A 19,041-nucleotide genomic window follows, 5' to 3' on the forward strand; every position below is an offset into this window, starting at 1 on the left:
TTTTTGTCGTGCATATAATATATTAATGAAATAAAAGGCCACTTAAAGGGATAGTTCACCCAAAAGTGAAAAATTGATGTTTATCTGCTTACCTCCAGGGCATCCAAGATATAGGTGACTTTGTTTCTTCAGTAGAACACAAACAAAGATTTTTAACTCAAACCGTTGCGGTCTGTCAGTCATATAATGGCTGTCAATGGGATCCACGGCTTTGAGAGTCAAAAAAACATACACAGTCAAAACCAAATTAAACCCTGAGGCTAGTTACGATACATTGAGGTCTTAACATACAAAACAATCAGTCTGTGCAAGAAACTGAACAGTATTTACATAATTTTATACCTCTGATCCACCACAATATCAAACTGTCCTGAGCACGTTTGTAAAAACTAAAAGATTACATTTGCTTGTGCAAACTTTCACTGACTTCCAACTTTTGAGCCTGATTGACTGATGTTATGGTTGCTTGCTCTTCGTCACGCGCCGGCTGTCGTGAACACACTCAGGACAGTTGGACATTGCTGTGGATCAGAGGTAAAAATGATATAAATACTGTTCAGTTTCTTGCACAGACCGATTGTTTTGTGTGTTAAGACATCAATATATCATCACAAGCCGCAGGGTTTATTTTGGTTTTATCTGTGTATGTTTTTTTGACTCTCAAAGCCGTGGGTCCCATTGACTGCCATTATATGACTGACAGACTGCAACGGTTTGAGTTCAAAATCTTCATTTGTGTTCTACTGAAGAAACAAAGTCACCTACATCTTGGATGCCCTGGGGTTAAGCAGATACCCAAAAATGAACATTACCCCATGATTTACTCACCCTCAAGACATCCTAGGTGTATATGACTTTCTTCTTTCAGATCAATACAATCAGAGTAATATTATAATGTCCTGGCTCTTCCAAGCTTTATAGTGGCAGTGAATGGTTATTGAGATGTTGAAGTCAAATAAAGGGGATCAATCTATCATAAAAAGTACTCCACTCAGCTCCAGGGGGTTAATAAAAGCCTTCTGAAGTGAATCGATTAATTTGTGTAAGAAAAATATCTATATTTAAATCCTTATAAACCAGAATCTCTGAGAATATGCTAGTCTCGCGAGAACCAAGTTTTGTTTACAGCAAAGGAAAACCAGTCTCCTCTTGGCTTATATCAAAATCCTCAGACATTTTTCAATGCAAATCCTTGTTTTTTACTTTTAAGTCATGACCGGTGTTCTGTTTTACATCCTACGCTTACATCCTACGTCATTCTCTGGAACGCCACTCTCTCGTGAAGCTAGCGATTACGGTTTATAAAGTTTAAATATGGATATGTTTCTTACATAAATACATGTATTTGCTTCTGAAGGCCTTTATTAACCAGAGCCATGTGGAGTACTTTTTATGATGGATGCACTCACTTTATTGGACTTCAAAGTCTAAACAGCCATTCACTGCCATTATAAAGCTTGAAAGAGCCAGGACATTTTTTTAATATAACTTCAATTGTATTTGTCTGAAAGAAGAAAGTCATATGTACCTAGGCTGGCTTGAGTGTGAGCAAATCATGTTTTTACTAGGGTAAAGATGCTAAAACCCTCAACAACTATTTCCAGCTTACTAGTAGTGTGCAGTCTCTTTAAACTTTTACTTGACATAGAAGTTAGAATATGAAGAACTCATTCTCATAACAGCTCATAACATGGAAACTTAAAAAAATCACTTTACATTCATCTTTTGCTATTACTTTCATATTGGCAAGTCAAATTGTACAGCACATTATTAGTGGTGTTTGGTGAGGCTGAATTGTGTTTTTAGAGGCCATATCTTACATTGTACTGTTATTGTCACACCCCCGGACTTTCTTGTTGGTTTTTCCCAATTTCCCCTGCAGTTCTGAGTGTTTTTGGTTTCTCCCTTATTGTCTGCACCTGTGTCTGTAATTAGTCTGTCTATTTAAGGTGTGTGTTTTCCCAGTACTCTTGTCGGTCTTTGATGTTTGATGGATGTTTCCCCTGGTGTTCCTGTGTCTACCTGTATTCCGTTGGATTTATTAAATATACGTCTTTTTATTACGTCGTTGTTCGTGTGTTCCTGCCTGATCCGTGACAGTTATATTCTTATTTATAAGTATAATGAAATTATATAGTAGCTATTATATTCACCTTGCAAGTGATGACAGAACACCAACTTCAACAAAAGTCCTGACAAATAAAGATTAGTCCTTGCAACTTATTTGTAGCAGTAAAACCCCGTCAGAAATTCAGTATAAATTTCAGACAAATAGCAGGAAATAAATGTAAATTTTAGTCGGGGCTTAGATTAATCTGGCATTGAGAGAGACACAGTGGCCTACTTCAGTAACAAATGTAGAGAATGAAAAAGCAGCCACTCCAGTCGAGCAGAATGTCAGTTTAATCAAAATCCTTTATCTGTGCGAGCACCTGTGTGACTTCTACCCACTGTGAGCCCTTCACCGGCACACATATTACACCCTGAGACGTGACGCCATATGAATCTGACCTTCCACTCAACATCTACATATTCACGCCTCTTAAGATAGAAACACTCTGTTTCCATGGTTTCGGTGTAAAAAGGAAGTGGCTGCCGAGTCATGTGGAGCTTCGAGAAGCGAGGTGTGAAGGACGGAGGGGACGTTACATCACAATAAAAACGGCTTACCCTCGGCCGTTGTCCAGATGAATAATGAAAGTCTCATTTCCGAACTTCTCGAAGGTCTCGTAATGGTGGCGATCCATGTTGCCTGTTCAGTGGACAAATGGAAGAGGAAGAGTGAAATACTGGAAGATTGATGGGATGTTGAAGTAATGATAAAATATAAGATTATAATTCCACAGATTCCGCAGTTGATCATTTAAGTCGTCTTAATGACTAAAGAGTTAACACTTGAATCAGAGTCTATATTTATCCACACACAACCAGCGCTGGAGGACTTAGTTTCTATGGTGTTCACACAATGCCCTCATAGAAAAGCAACAGGAGCTTCTGATGAACGGGGGAAATTCCCTCAGATCAACCTGAGGTTAACAGCCTTGCTTAAGGGCACACAGCTCATGAATGGATCAAGAGACCACCCACAGCCTGCTCGTAATCTTACAGCTGTGACTTTATATCTTGCAAATATCTTTATTGAAAGTGACTTTATATCTCTGTCTTTATATCTCAAAACTGTGACTGTCACTGTCACTTTATATCTTGCGGTGTGACTTCTTTATGTGACTCACAATGTGACTATATATATTTTTTTTATCCCACAATGTGCCTTCATATCTCACAACATGACTTTATCTCACAATATGACTTTCTATATATATGCAGTGTGACATTTTATCTATAACTTTTTTATTCCACACTCTGACTTTGTATCTCACGATATAATATGGATGGCTCTTATATCTAAAACTTTTGACTGTTTTTCTTGAAACTAAGACTTCTTTATTTGCCCATTGTGACTTCACATCTCTCAGTGTGACTTCCTCACCTCACAATGTGACTTTATATCTCACAACATGACTTTTTTCTTTATCTCGCAGTATCTTTATTTCTAGCGATGTGACTGTATATCCCCCAACTGTGTCTTCTATGCAATTCAACTTGTTTTATCTGACAATGTACATTTTTTAAATCTATAATCATTTTTTAATCATTTATCTGTGTGATTGTTTCTGTGTTTATGACTTCATGTCTCTAAATTGTGACTTTATATCTTACAGTGTGACTTTTTATCTATACTTTTTTATTCCACACTGTGACTTTGCATCTCACAATATGACTGCTATTATATGTATGACTCTTATATCAAAAAATTGTGACTGTTTTTCTTGAAACTAAGACTTCTTTATTTCCTCATTGTGACTTCACATCTCTCAGTGTGACTTTTTTTAAACTCACAGTATCTTTATTTCTAGCGATGTGACTGTATATCCCTCAACTGTGACTTCTATGCAATTCAACTTGTTTTATCTGACAATGTACTTTTTTTTAATCTAACAGTGTGATTGTTTCCTGTAATTATGACTTCATATCTTATAGTGTGACTTTTTATCTATACTTTTTTATTCTACACTGTGACTTTGCGTCTCACGATATGATTGCTATTATATCTATGACTCTTATATCGAAAAATTTGACTGTTTCTTGAAACTAAGACTTCTTTATTTCCTCATTGTGACTTCACATCTCTCAGTGTGACTTCCTCACCTCACAATGTGACTTTATATCTCACAATGACTTTTTTTTTTATCTCGCAGTATCTTTATTTCTAGCAATGTGACTGTATATCCCTCAACTGTGACTTTTATGCAATTCAACTTTTTTTATCTGACAGTGTACATTTGTTTAATCTAACAGTGTGATTGTTTCCTGTAATTATGACTTCATATCTCAAAATTGCGACTTTATATCTTACAGTGTGACTTTTATCTATACTTTTTTATTCCACACTCTGACTTTGCATCTCAAAATATGACTGCTATTATATGTATGACTCTTATATCTAAAAATTTTGACTGTTTCTTGAAACTAAGACTTCTTCATTTCCTCATTGTGACTTCACATCTCTCAGTGTGACTTCCTTATATGACTTTTTTTATCTCACAGTATCTTCATTTCTTGCAGTGTGACTGTATATCCCCCAACTGTAACTAGAGTGACTGTTTCCTGTAACTGTGACTTCATATCTCCTAGTTGTCTTTTATTTTGCATTATGACTATATACAGTATATATTACAGTGGTTTTTATATATTGCAGTCAACTTCACTGTACATCTTCCAAACTTTCTCATAAGATGTCTTTTTTCACACAATGTGACTTTATATCCTCCTATCATGACTTTATTTCTTGAAATTGACTTTATACCTCCTAGTTGTGACTTTATATCATGCAGTTTGACTTTTTCCTCACAATATGACTGTTATTATATGTATGACTCTTATAACTTTGACTTTAAATCTAAAAGTTGTGACTGTATTTTTCAAAACAGAGATTTTTTATTTTCACATTGTGACTTCACATGTCTCTGAGCGGCTTCCAATGTGTCAGTGTGACTTTTTATCTCACTTTTTAGTCTTTTTTTTTCACAATGTGACTATTTCTTGTCATTGTGACTTTATATATTTCCTATCTTGACTTTATTTCTCAAAATTGACTTTATACCTCCTAGTTATGACTTGATATCTTGCAATGCGATTTCATCTCACAATGTGACTACTTTTTCTTATCCCACAATATGACTTCATCTTACAATGTGACTTTGATATATATAACTCCTGTAATTGTGACTTTATCTCAAAATTGTGACTTAATACTTTTGGTTAGTGACTATATCTTTCAGTGCGATATTTTGTATCTTACAACTTTTTTATTCCACAATATGACTTTATTTCTTACGGTATGACTTTATCTCACATTATGAACATTATTATATGTATGACTCTTGCAATTGTATATCTCACAGTGACAGTTTGACTATTTCCTGTAATTGTGACTTCATATCTCCTAGTTGCGTTTTTTTTCTTGCAATGTGACTATATACTGTATATATTTCAATGATGTTTTTCAATTACTTGTAATGTGACTGTCTATCTCATAACAGAATGTTTTTCACAATACGTTTTTTTTTTATCTCACAATGTGACTATTTCTTGTAATTGTGACTTTATATCTTCCTGCCGTGACTTTATTTATCAGAATTTACTTTATACCTCCTAGTTGTGACTTTATATCTTTCTGAGTGACTTTATCTCACAATGTGACTTTTTTCATATTTGCAACTGTATATCCCTATTGTGACTTTTTATCTTACAATGTGAATTTATATCTCAAATTTCAACTATATATCTCCCAGTTGTGCCTTTATATCTGCCAGATGTGAGTTTATCTTGTGATGTGACTTAATTTTTTTACCTTGCAGTATGTTTATTTCTTGCGATGTGACTTTTATGACAGTGTGACTTCTTTTAATCTAACAGTGCGACAGTTTCTTGTAATTTGCGACTTCATATCTTCCAATTGTGTCTTTTATCTTGCAATGTGACTTTATATATCACATTGATTTTATTTCTTGTAATGAGACTGTATTTGTATGTGACAGATGATTTAATTTCACAGTGTGACTTTATTTATTGTAATTGTGACTTTATGTCGTCTTATCGTGAATTTATTTCTTGGAATTGACTTTATACCTCCTAGTTGTGACTTTATATCTTCCAATTGTGTCTTTAATTTTGCAATGTGACTTTACATTTATTTATTTATTTTTCTTTCTTAAATGTGGCTGTATGTCTCCAAGCTGTCTTTTTATCACACAATGTGACTTTATCCCTTTATTTATCGGAATTGGCTTTATACCTTCTAGTTGTGACTTTAAATCTTGCAGTGACTTCTTTATCTCACAATGTGACTTTGCAATTGTATATCTCCCTATTGTGACTTTATATCTCACAACGTGAGTTTATGTCTCAAAATTGTGACTTTATTTCTTATAATTAAACTTTATATCTTCCAGTTGTGACTTTATATCACAGAGTGTGACTTTATATCTGCCAGATGTCAGTTTATCTTGTGATGTGATTTTATATCCCACAGTATATTTTTTAAACCTTGCAATGCAACTTTATTTTTTTAAGTGTGACTATGTATCTCCCAACTTTGACTTTCTCACAATTCGACTTTATCTCACAAAGTGACTGTATCTCACAGTGTGACTTTAAATGTAAAAAAGAAAAAAAAAGAAAAATAAATAAATAAACACGTTCAACACTTACCCATTAGAAAGTCAAAGATAGTCATGTCCATGATGTCCAGAAGTCGTGTACCTCGGTCATACGGAGGAGTCTGTTTGACTTCATCACAATAATCCGGATCCACTTCCCACCTAACAAAAGAGAAAACGACTAAGAAACTCACTTCACCTTTAAATTTGAGCTGCATTTTGTCCCGTCTCATATATAACCCGTACTAGCGTACAACTGCCATCTCAAACAGCATGGCCCATTGTTTTACTGCACAGATAGGATTTCTCCGAGAGTAAGTGAGAACCGCAGTAGTCTTTTTGCTGATAAAGCCAGACTGTAGTTTAATGAAGATATGGGGTGGTGCGTGGAGACCTGAGATAAAGCGGAGAAAAAGAGCTTACTCAGCTTTCTTGCGTTTGTGGTAGGAGCGGCGCCAGGGGTTCCTCCAGGTCTTGCGCTTAGCTAGTGCCAAGTCAGGAAGAAATGCAGCTAGGGAGCCCTCGATCTGGTCAGGCTTCCCACACAGGGCATGTTCGGTGGAGCAGTAGTAGGAGCACTCGCCGTAGAAGCAGATGTTGTTGGCTGTAAAGGTGAGAAAGAAAGAGTCTTGGGAAAGAGAAAGCTGTTCTTGGGAGTCTTAAAATGGACCACCAGTGAGACAAAGAGAAAGAGAAAGGGAATGTCCCTCTGGACTAACATGGGGTTAAGTGCCTTCAAGTACACAATGGTAATAGCTCATTGATCGCCCATTACAGGGGTTTGAACCTACAACCTTTTGGACTCCCCAGATATTTAACCCAAGTTTTAAATAATGCGAAGCAGCTGTTCCACTGATGCATCGATTTGTAATGAATAAATAATATATCTACTGGTATGTGGCCATCAAGGTTAAAAAAAAAATTATGAATTATATTGTAATACATAAGTACAGTTGAAGTCAAAAGTTTACATGCATCTTGGAGAATGTCCAAAATGTAAATTATTTTACTAATATAAGAGAGATTATACAAAATGCATGTTATTTTTTATTTAGTACTGACCTGAATAAGATATTTCACATTAAAGATGTTTACATATAGTCCACAAGAGAAAATAATAGTTAAATTTATAAAAATGACCCCATGTAAAAGTTTACATACACTTGATTCTTAATACCGTGTTGTTACCGGAATGATCCACAGCTGTGTTTTTTTGTTTAGTGATAGTTGTTCATGAGTCCCTTGTTTGTCCTGAACAGTTAAACCGCCCACTGTTCTTCATAAAAATCCTTCAGGTCCCACAAATTTCTTTGTTTTTTTTTTTTTTTTAGCTTTTTTGTGTATTTGAACTATTACAGAAGGTTCAAATGCTCACTGATGCTTGAGAAAGGGAAAAAAATGCATTAAGAGCCAGGAGTGTAAACTTTTTAAATTAATGAGGATGTGTACTTTTTTCTTATTATGCCTAAATATATATGCATATTTTCATTTAGTACTGCCCTTCAGAAGCTACAGAAGAAACTTACATGTTCTCCAGAAGACAAAATAATAATTTACCATGATCTTCAAATTCAAAAAGTTGAATGCGGCTCTTAATGCATAGTTTTTCCTTCTGAAGCATCAGAGAGTGTTTGAACCTTCTGTAATAGTTGCATATGAGTCCCTCAGTTGAATATCAAAATCATCCAGTCATTGTTGAAAAGGGTTCAAATACACAAAAATGCCAAAAATCCAAGGAATTTGTGGGACCTGAAGGATTTTTCCTGAAGAACAGCAGGCAGTTTAAGTGTTCAGGACAAACAAGGGACTGATAAACAACTATCAAAAAAAAAAAACAAGCAAAAAAAACAGCTATGAATTATTCAGGTAAACAACACAGTGTTAAGAATCAAGTGTATGTAAACTTTTGAATGGGGTACTTTTTATAAATTCAACTATTATTTTCTTGTGGACTATATGTAAACTTGCACAATCATTTAGCAGATTCTGCAAGGTGTATGTAAACTTTTGACTTCAACTGTATAAGCATAAAAAACCCAAAATGAAAAGAAAAATCCTCTCAAAAAAGTATTTTTAACTATACTGTGCTTGCAAATAATTTAATATGAATTAAATAAAATGGCACTTAAGTGTAACTGAAGAGAGACACTTTCATGACTATGTTTCTTAATATACTTAATGTTATACCATCACGGTTGTCTCATGAACATGCGACTGAGACTGATGTGGAAGTGAATATATTTGTTGAATAAAGTTGTTATTTTTATTTTCTTTCCTCACAAAAAGTATACTTGTAGCTTCATAACATTACGGTTGAACCACTGTTGTCACATGGACTATTTTAACAATGTCATTGCTACCTTTCTGGGTCTTGAACATGTCAGTTGCGGGTCAAAAATCTCTCAGAGTTCATCAAAAATATCTTAATTTGTGTTCTGAAGATGAATGAAGGTCTTATGGGTTTGGAACGACATGAGGGTGACTAATTAATGACAGAATTTTCATTATTGGGTGAACTATCACTTAAGTTGGTCAAAACTTAAAATTAACTTAAAATTAAACTGCATTTAATATAAATTTAAACTATAATAAATATTCATTTAATTGCAAATACCCTGCAACTAAATGTCTGAAAGCAGTAATAGCCACATAAATGTATCTATGTGGCAGGAAAAGCAGTTGACACATTTATAACACCAAGCCCTACCATCCACCATCATGATGGAAATCACATTTGAAAGCAAAAACATGCTAATGGTGCCAATCTTTTGTGCAGCAGCCTTGTTTATAGCATTAATACAGTTTGTAAAACATATTTTTGACATAGGTGACTTCTCCAGATGTGCCTTTATGCGATGAAGGATGTCAGTGATCTAAAATGCTCAGATTCACCAAGGGCTCATTAAACGCTGCTGTTTAGCCAATGATGAATCATTGTGTATAACGCCTTTTTCAAATGTTTCCTGACACGGCTCCCCGGGGGAAGAGAAGCCCTTTCACTCGTTCCCACAAAAACACATTTGTCATGAAAAGTGGAGGCAGAATGCTAATGATAGCCCTGCAGAGAAAGAATATGGCCAATCTGGGTGCCTCATCCGAACACTTACATCATCTAAATGTCGGTAATTTAGTTGCCAAACTTGCTGCACGTGTGTTATTGCATGCTTGTTACTCCCCAATTAAAGGCTGTAATTAGCCTAGCGTCTTGGCTGGGTGTCGTTAACTGGCCTACTGTTGGTCTTCTGCCCGCTAATATTTGTCACAACCCGTAGTTGGTTAGTTTAATGGTTCTTTATGGACTTAAAACAGGAATAAGCAGTCAAAAATACATGACTTTTACATGACAAACACTTTAACACCACATAGGCACAGAAAGACTGTCTTCATTCTCAGAAATGTGGATTTTCCCATTGTCCGAACTCTATATGCGTGAGAAGCCAACAATCTGGAGGGAGTAAGCAGGGCCTGATGGGATAGAAGAAAAGGCCATGCGGAAGGCAATCATACCTGGGGATACGAAGAATGTCCGCCAGAGCTTTTTGTCACGGGTCACATCTCGGATCTCCCGTGTCATGTTCACCAGCCTGCCGGCCACCGGGGGAACTCTCCGGAAATCCAGGATTCTGTCCGCCACAAACAAACGGCATTGTTAAATGATTCATTTGCAGACACAACACCTGTGGTGTTTCTTCATGCAGACGCTGCACAGTTCACAGGCTGCTTTATGAGAACAGTGACACCAGACATTCAATCTCCTGCTGCATTCAATAATGAGGAAGCAAACAATAAAGAGCGCAGAAAATCCATAGAATAAAGCCATTTTTAAAGTGGCTGGTAACGATTTTTTCTTCAAGGTGCTACTGCTGAGCAACTGAGCCCGCTCTTTACTCACTGGCTTTATGACACCTCCGTGATTGCTCTTTATTAGACTGTTATTGGCGTTTTAGCATCTGGCCACACACCGCACGATATAAATGCCCTCTAGCTTCTCTCTCATTTCATCTTTCTTGTGTACTTGTGTTGGGCAAAAGTCAGAATTGGCTCCTTTTTTATTTATGAAGTTGAATTGTTGAAATTTTCAACACAAGATTTCCAATAAAACATACAAATGTGCATTATTTGGAAAAAAAAAAAGAAGTTTTTTTTTATCCCTTAAAGGAACACTCCACTTTTTTTTGGAAATAGGCTCATTCTCCAATAGGGATGCACCGATCCACATTTTTTCACTTCCGATCCAATTCCGATACCTGAATTTGGATATCTGCCGATACCGATACTATTCCGATACCAGAGCTCTATTTGCTTTAATATCACTATGATTATTATCATTATTGTTGATTTTATGAGGCTGTAATAAACTTCTCTACAAGCAAGTCTATGTATGTCCCAAAAAGCAACTTGAGGTAAGTATGAGGTTAGAAAACGGCAGAAATCCCATCCTGAAAACAAATATGCAACTTTAAGGGTTTAAATGGATATTTATTTAAATTTCAAGACTAGATGCTAGTGCAATATACACCATCAAAGAAACAAACCCTGTCATATGAATTAAACAGCACAGATATAAATCACCACTAGGCAGCAACACAGTTTTAAAGTGTCAAACATGAAATAAAAGGGTAAACTGCAAGATTGTATGAAGCCTTTATGCATACACACAAACAAGGCACTTCAGACATAACTTTTTCAATTCAAAACTTAGACAACATTAGTAAATGGGGCATTAACAAAATATGTCTAAACTGTCCTTATATTGAGCGTCCAGTAAAGTGGCAACCGCGTAGAGGGATTCACTTTCGATGCTGCTAAATCGCCTGCTGACAGCTTGAAGGAGCGTGCTTTTCATTGTTTTGATACCGCTGTCAGTACTGTCCTCCTCGGCTAGCAGGCGTTTTAAAACGGTGATGGCTGGAATAACGTCGACAACTTTGTTTAATTACATTTGTAGTGTTGAATGTCACGACGGAGGTTCCACCTCTCGGAACAACGGCTTTGCAAACATTGCACGTTGCTGTCTGTCTTTGCGGCGTTTCGACCGTAAAATATTTCCACACAGCGGAAATGTTGTATGGCGCTCAATGCTAAACTGCTACCTGCAAACTGCCGTTTACCGTTTTGAAATCCATTCAGCCGTTCTCCTGTTCTGGCGATATCACTTTTAGCATAGCTTAGCATAGATCATTGAATCCTATTTGACCAATAGCATCACATTCAAAAATGACCAAAGAGGGTGCAGCAAGTGGAGTAATATTACGCAGCGCCTGAAATTAGTTCCCAGCAAGTTAACGTTCAATGTGACCGGCGTGATATTACTGCGCCTGCTTCGGCCATGTTACGGCAGCAAACTTCCTCGACTATTACGCCGGAATGGGAGTGTAGTTCCTAATCTTATCGGCCTAGAAAATCACAGCTTTACATTTTCCGCCGGTATTAGTACACGACATAACTACAGAAGAGTCAAGTTTTAAATAGGACAAATATCGAAACTCATTGGTCATTTTTAAACGCAATGCTATTGGTCTAATTGGATTCAATGATCTATGCTAAGCTTGTCATGACTCTGGGCTGCAGGTTTTCCCTCAGCCACCTGAGGTCGCTGTTTCCCTTCATCTTGCACTGCACATCCCTGATTGTCTACACCTGTCTTGTTGTCTTTGATTATGACACTCGTTTCCTCCACAGCTGTTCACTATCACCACAGACTTTATAATCTCCACTCTTCCACCACTCTTGTGAGTCTGCATTATTTCCTGTTCCTGTCTTCAGTGTTTGTGTATCATGCTCCTGTCAAGACCCTGTCGTGTGTGCCGTGTTGGCCTTTGGTTTGTTTGTTTGTTTGTTTATTTGTGTTTATTGTTATTAAATATACTCACCTGCATTTTGGACCCAGATCTCCTCCTTAACGAACGGGACAGAATGCAGACTCCACAAATGGGTCCAGCAGGGAGGAATATTTTTTTTGAGGAGGCGGCGTTCCCCCGCCTGGGGGCAGCGACCACCCGCTCTGTTCCCGACACGGCGGGGATGTCTTTCGAGGCGGCGTCGGCCAAGAGGTTCGAGTTCCTCTACGCCTGTTTGGCGCAGATGGACGCCTGTAGGGCCGAGGCTGCGCAGATGCGCCCCTACTTTGCGGCGGGGGCGGAGACGCTCTTCCGCGGGAAAGCGGTGGCGTCCGCTGCCTCGATCCCCGAAGCAGCAGCGACTATCTCCGTTCCTGACGCGGCGGCAACCGCCATCTCTGTTCCTGACGCGGAAGTGACCGCCATCTCTGTTCCGGACGCGGCGGTGTTGTCCGCTATCTCCGTGCCGGACGCGGCGGTGTCCGCTATCTCCGTGCCTGACGCGGCCCTTACCGCGCTTTCTGTTCCGGACGCGGAGGTGACTGCGCTCTCTGTTCCTGACGCAGAGGCGACTGCGCTCTCTGTTCCGGACGCGGCGGTGACCGCGCTCTCTGTTCCGGACGCGGCGGTGACCGCGCACTCTGTTCCGGACGCGGCGGTGACCGCGCTCTCTGTTCCGGACGCGGAGGTGGCCGCTCTCTCTGTTCCGGACGCGGCGGTGACCGCGCACTCTGTTCCGGATGCGGCGGTGACCGCGCTCTCTGTTCCGGACGCGGAGGTGTCCGCTCTCTCTGTTCCGGACGCGGCGGTGACCGCGCACTCTGTTCCGGACGCGGCAGTGACCGCGCTCTCTGTTCCGGACGCGGCGGTGATCGCTCTCTCTGTTCCTGACACGGCGGTGTCCGCTTTCTCTGTTCCGGACGCGGAGGTGACCGCTCACTCTGTTCCGGACGCGGCGGTGACCACACTCTCTGTTCCCAACACGGCGGTGACCGCGCTCTCTGTTCCGGACGCGGCGGTGACCGCGCTCTCTGTTCCGGACGCGGCGGTGACCGCGCTCTCTGTTCCGGAAGCGGCGGTGACCGCGCACTCTGTTCCGGACGCGGCGGTGAGCGTTCTCTCTGTTCCTGACGCGGCGGTGACCGCTCTTATTGTTCCTGACGCGGCCGTGACCGCTCTCTCTGTTCCTGACGCGGCGGTGACCGCTTTCTCTGTGCCGGACGCCGAGGTGACTGCTGGCGTTCCTCTGGCGGCTATGCCAGCTCACATTCCTCTGGCGGCTATGCCGGCTCGTGTTCCTCTGGCAGCGGTGCCCGCTGACGTTCCTCTGGGTACTGACGTTCCTCTGGCGGCTATGCCAGCTCACGTTCCTCTGGCCGCTGGCGTTCCTCTGGCGGCGAGGCCAGCTCGCGTTCCTCTGGCGGGGAAGCCAACTCACGTTCCTCCACTGCACGCGCCTGGCCCGCCATCCCTCCCCCTGTTTCACCAGTCCCCCGTTCCACCTCCCTCCAGATTTGTTTCGGCCTCAGGGAACGTCTGGAAGCCGTTCCGTAGGGGAGGGGTACTGTCATGACTCTGGGCTGCAGGTTTTCCCTCAGCCACCTGAGGTCGCTGTTTCCCTTCATCTTGCACTGCACATCCCTGATTGTCTACACCTGTCTTGTTGTCTTTGATTATGACACTCGTTTCCTCCACAGCTGTTCACTATCACCACAGACTTTATAATCTCCACTCTTCCACCACTCTTGTGAGTCTGCATTATTTCCTGTTCCTGTCTTCAGTGTTTGTGTATCCTGCTCCTGTCAAGACCCTGTCGTGTGTGCCGTGTTGGCCTTTGGTTTGTTTGTTTGTTTGTTTATTTGTGTTTATTGTTATTAAATATACTCACCTGCATTTTGGACCCAGATCTCCTCCTTCCCGAACGTGACAAAGCTATGATAAAAGTGATATCGCCAGAACAGGAGAATGGCTGAATGGTTTTTAAATCGGTAAAACTTAACTTATTGACTCAGGGGGATTTGGAGAATGAGCCTATTTCCAAAAAAAGTAGAGTGTTCCTTTAACATGTAGAAAAATTTTCCTCAATTACTAGACATACGTCTCTGAACTAATTTCAGTATACTGTGAAAACAACTGACACATCAAATTGATTTTAATTTCACCATACAGCAACACATGCAAAATGTACATTAAATATAAATGTGGAATGTTTAATTTGTCATACAACACCACTAGTGAAATGAAAATGTACATTAAGTTAACCTGTGAAATATAGACATGTAATATTTATTATGAGCTTACCAAAGTTAATTTACAATTATTCATTTAATTAATACTGAACATAAATGTCTGCAGGTTTGTCAGTTAATAAAGTCCTCAATATGTTGAGTTTATGATAACATGTTTATAGGTAACTGATACTGAAAAATTTAATATATTATTAAAAACTGCAATAAGACAGTTAAAAGAGGTGCCATATTTTCTATTATTCCATTTCAGTGTAAATTTTCTTTAATTTAAATTGGAATTACAGTTTGAATTTTATCCTGTTTGCAATTTAAACTGAGGAATTGAATTGTAATTTGAAATTCTTTCTGAATTCAGTTCTTAATAGTACGTAAGCCATTACGTACAACTATCACAATTCTGACTTTTTTTCTTACAAATGTGAATTTGTATCTTGCCATTCTCACTGTTTTCTAGCAAATGCGAGTTAATATCTCGCATCATGACTTTTTTTTCAAGTCAGAATTGCAAGATAAAAACTCGCAATTCTGACTTCTCTCACAAATGTGAGTTTTTATCTCGCAATTCTGACTTTTCTCTTGAAATTGCGAGTTTATATCTCACAATTCTGATTTTCTTTCTCACAAATGTGAGTTTATATCTCACAATGCTGACTTTTTTCTCGCAGTTGCGAGTTTATATCTCGCAATTCTGACTTTTTTCTCACAAATGTGAGTTTGTATCCTGCAAAAGGTGGATTCGAACTTGGGTAACTCGGGTCATGAAGATCATGTTTTGCACTTTACAATCTACACCACTGGAGCTGTGTATTGACAGGCGTCTTTTGTAATTTTGTCTAACCAGGCTATTTGCACTTACACTGTAAAATGTTTTCACCAGATTCAACTTAAAAACTTAAGTTCAGCAGCTGCCTTAAAATTTTAAGTTAAATCAGCTTAAAACCACAAGTCATTTTAACTCAAATGAATTAAAATGAATTGATTTAACTTGTGAGTTGAAATTACTTAAGTTGATTTAACTTAAAATTTTAAGGCAGCTGCTAAACTTAAGTTTTTAAGTTGAAACTGGTGAAAACTTTTTACAGTGTAGTATAAATAGACACTCTGTAGTAATAATAATAATAATAATAATAATAATAATAATAATGCTACAACTTTTATTATTATAACTCAAACACAAATGTAATTTTTGTACCTCGCAATTCTGACTTTTTTTCTCACAAATGTGAGTTTGTATCTCGCAATTCTGACTTTTTTTGCAGTTGTAAGTTTATATCTTGCAATTCTGACTTTTCTCACAAATGCAAGTTTATATCTTGCAATTGTGACTTTTTTCTCGCAATTCTGACTACTCTCACAAATATAAGTTTTTATGATACATAAAATATGATACATAAACTCGCAATTGCAAGTTATAAAGTCCAGTTCTGAGAGGAAAAAAACGTCTTATATGTTCTCAGAATTGTGAGTTTATATCTCACAATTGTGTTATAAAGTCAGAATTGCAAGACATAAACTTGCAAATTCTGAGAAAAAAAAGTCACGATCTGCTGTTTTCACAATAACTTATTGTTTGCACTAATTTTTAACATTGCGGTTTAAAAACAAGTGATTTTAAGCCGCTGAATTGCAATCAGTGGAGCAAACTTCACAAATACAAATACATTTGATTACTTTATACAATGTATCTGGCATTTCTTATTTGTTCTATACTGTATTTTGTCCTATTGCTTATAATTAGTTGTATATTCTTATTTAATCGCTGACTGTTTACTTGTCTTCAAAGCACTTGATTTTATTTTTTTATTTAGGCTAGTAGTTTTTTTGGGATACTGACACTTGTGACAAGGATTATGAAATTTCTATGGCATCAACATTTTTGATATCATAAAGGTCTTATTTAAAGCAAAAATAACTATATTGTGACATATATCATTACTAATATCATGATATAAGATTTTGGTCATATCGCCCACCCCTACTCTCAGTCTTTGTCTGTATGTTCAGTGGGTCACCACAGAGAAAATCCCACAACGAGTGGTGCAATCGCTTTTAACATTAAACCTCCAAAGACGCATGGGCTCCTGGCTCCTCAGAGACAGAAACCTAAGCCTTTGAGATGAAACCACTCAGGGGTCACAATTTGCAGAGTCACTGTGGACGAAGGTGACAAAGAGCCCAGTGTGGAAACACTGCATTCTATGAACATTCTGTTGGGTATTCGTGGAAATAAGCTACAGTACAACCATGAGGAAAACAGAGGAAGTGGTTTGCCTTTGCACAGCATTTCTTGTAAAATCCAGTTGTTTCCACATGCTCTCACACTAATAGAATATCAATACACCATTTCACTAGCAAACATCCTCTCAGTCTTATCACTCAGCCAACAATAGATTGGCATATCATAGCATGCTTTTTCCTCCCCTAAATAAAATGCATCAAGGACATGACAGGCAACTGGAATGAGAGCGTTCTGGAGGAAATCGAGTGGGTCTCACAAGCTCAATTAGCTCTCTGACTCCACAAAGCCTTTCTCTGTGGGGCTTCTTGTGAAAGTCAGCGGGGAGTTTCTTCTGACTTCTGACTGCACTCACATGCACCTTGTTACTCCCTGAGTAACTGTAAGGTGTATCGACTCTATCGCGCTAAGTGCTTTTCAGGCCGTCGTCCAAAAATGTCTTGAGTGACATGCGCAGAGCGCCGAGAATATAATAAGAGTTGGTTTGGCTTTCTGACATCACAATGGCGCGAGCGCTCTCGTGCGTAAATGTGAAATGTGGCTATGTGTGTGTGGTTATGGTTTCTTTTTCTCGGCCCACGTCCATTCCAGAGCAGTATCAGAGCACTACAGGTGTTTTCAGTGAAAGAACTGGGCGGAAGCCAAGCTGAAGGTCTCTGTAAGGGGAATTTCCTCTCAAAGGCTACTGGGGTGGTTGAATGGGGTTGGGATGAACGTCATGCAGGACTGTTAGACTAGCAGACCTGTTCTATTTACACCATCATTTTTCCAAATTATTATTTCACTAAGTAAAAACAGCAATAGATCCCATTTATGCTATGTATAAATAGCAGTATTTTATGCTATTTATACTACTTACTGTAAATAGTGCCAAATATCTGCACCTCAGTGTTGTAGAACAGTAAATACAGTATTCCATAATACCGTATTAAGTCTAAATTTTCACTTTTATTAAAATTATTAAATGCATGCTGCCTTATTGGGACAATAAAGCCCTCCCTACACCTACCCTAACCCTACCCGATACTTACTTTTCAACCTTTCGATTACTTCAGTCATTTTTATTAAAAATAAATTATTTTCTGATGTGATATGAGACAAGAACAAGTTCGGCAAAAGGTGGATTCGAACTCGGGTCAATCGTGTCAAAAAGACTGGAGCTGTGTATTGACAGGCATCTTTTGTAATTTTGTCTAATCTGGCTATTTGCACTAAGTATAAATAGACACTTCGTAGTAATAATAATAATAATGCTACAACTTTATTATTATAACTCAAAACTAACAAATGTGCTTAAAAAGTGATTATGTAACATATTAAAGGTTGTATCAGCGATTTCTAGCCTGAAACATAAAGTGTCAATTTCAGCTGACCTTTCTTCACGATCCGCTCACTGCCTGCCCCATAAATTGTCTGTGAAAAAACCGCGTCTCTCTGGTCAGCCTAGAGTCCGAGATATGCCAAAAAAACAATCGGCACTACCAACCTTTCCACACATAAACAAACAGTGTTCCAACCAATCAGCGTCAGGGGTTTGGTGCTGTGGACTTTCGCTCCGCCTCCCTCACATCCCTGCACCAGTAGGAAAGTCCACAACACCAAACCCCTGACGCTGATTGGTTGGAACACTGTTTGTTTATCTGTGGAATAGTTGATAGCGCCGATTGTTTTTTTTGGCATATCTCGGACTCTAGGCTGACCAGAGAGACGCGTTTTTTTCACGGACAATTTATGGGGCAGGCAGCGAGCGGGTCGTGAAGAAAGGTCAGCTGAAATTGACACTTTATGTTTTAGGCTAGAAATCGCTGATACAACCTTTAAGCAGCGTTGGGGAAAGTTACTTTTAAAAGTAATAGATTACAATATTGCGTTACTCCATAGAAAGAAACTAATTGCATTTCTTATGTTTTGTAAGTTTATTTTTGTCAAGTATCGTTACTTTTGCATTACATTTAGTCACCTGGGCTGGGCTTGATTATTTACTTTTAATAAGA

The 19,041-nt window shown here is 38.6% G+C and overlaps 1 protein-coding gene across 1 annotated transcript in view; it reads right to left on the reverse strand.

Annotated features, from left to right (window-relative positions):
* The window catches only part of fam20ca (FAM20C golgi associated secretory pathway kinase a), an 88,411-nt gene that overhangs the window by 8,484 nt on the left and 60,886 nt on the right, over positions 1–19,041 (reverse strand). Inside the window, exons 6-9 of the mRNA XM_073842977.1 lie at positions 10,230–10,345; positions 7,146–7,326; positions 6,775–6,884; positions 2,671–2,752 (exon numbers count right to left, since the gene is read on the reverse strand). Coding sequence (XP_073699078.1) covers positions 2,671–2,752; positions 6,775–6,884; positions 7,146–7,326; positions 10,230–10,345 — 489 coding nt within the window. The remainder of the gene's footprint in view (positions 1–2,670; positions 2,753–6,774; positions 6,885–7,145; positions 7,327–10,229; positions 10,346–19,041) is intronic.

The sequence above is a fragment of the Garra rufa genome, chromosome 1, assembly GCF_049309525.1.
Source record: "Garra rufa chromosome 1, GarRuf1.0, whole genome shotgun sequence".
NCBI lineage: Eukaryota > Metazoa > Chordata > Actinopteri > Cypriniformes > Cyprinidae > Garra > Garra rufa.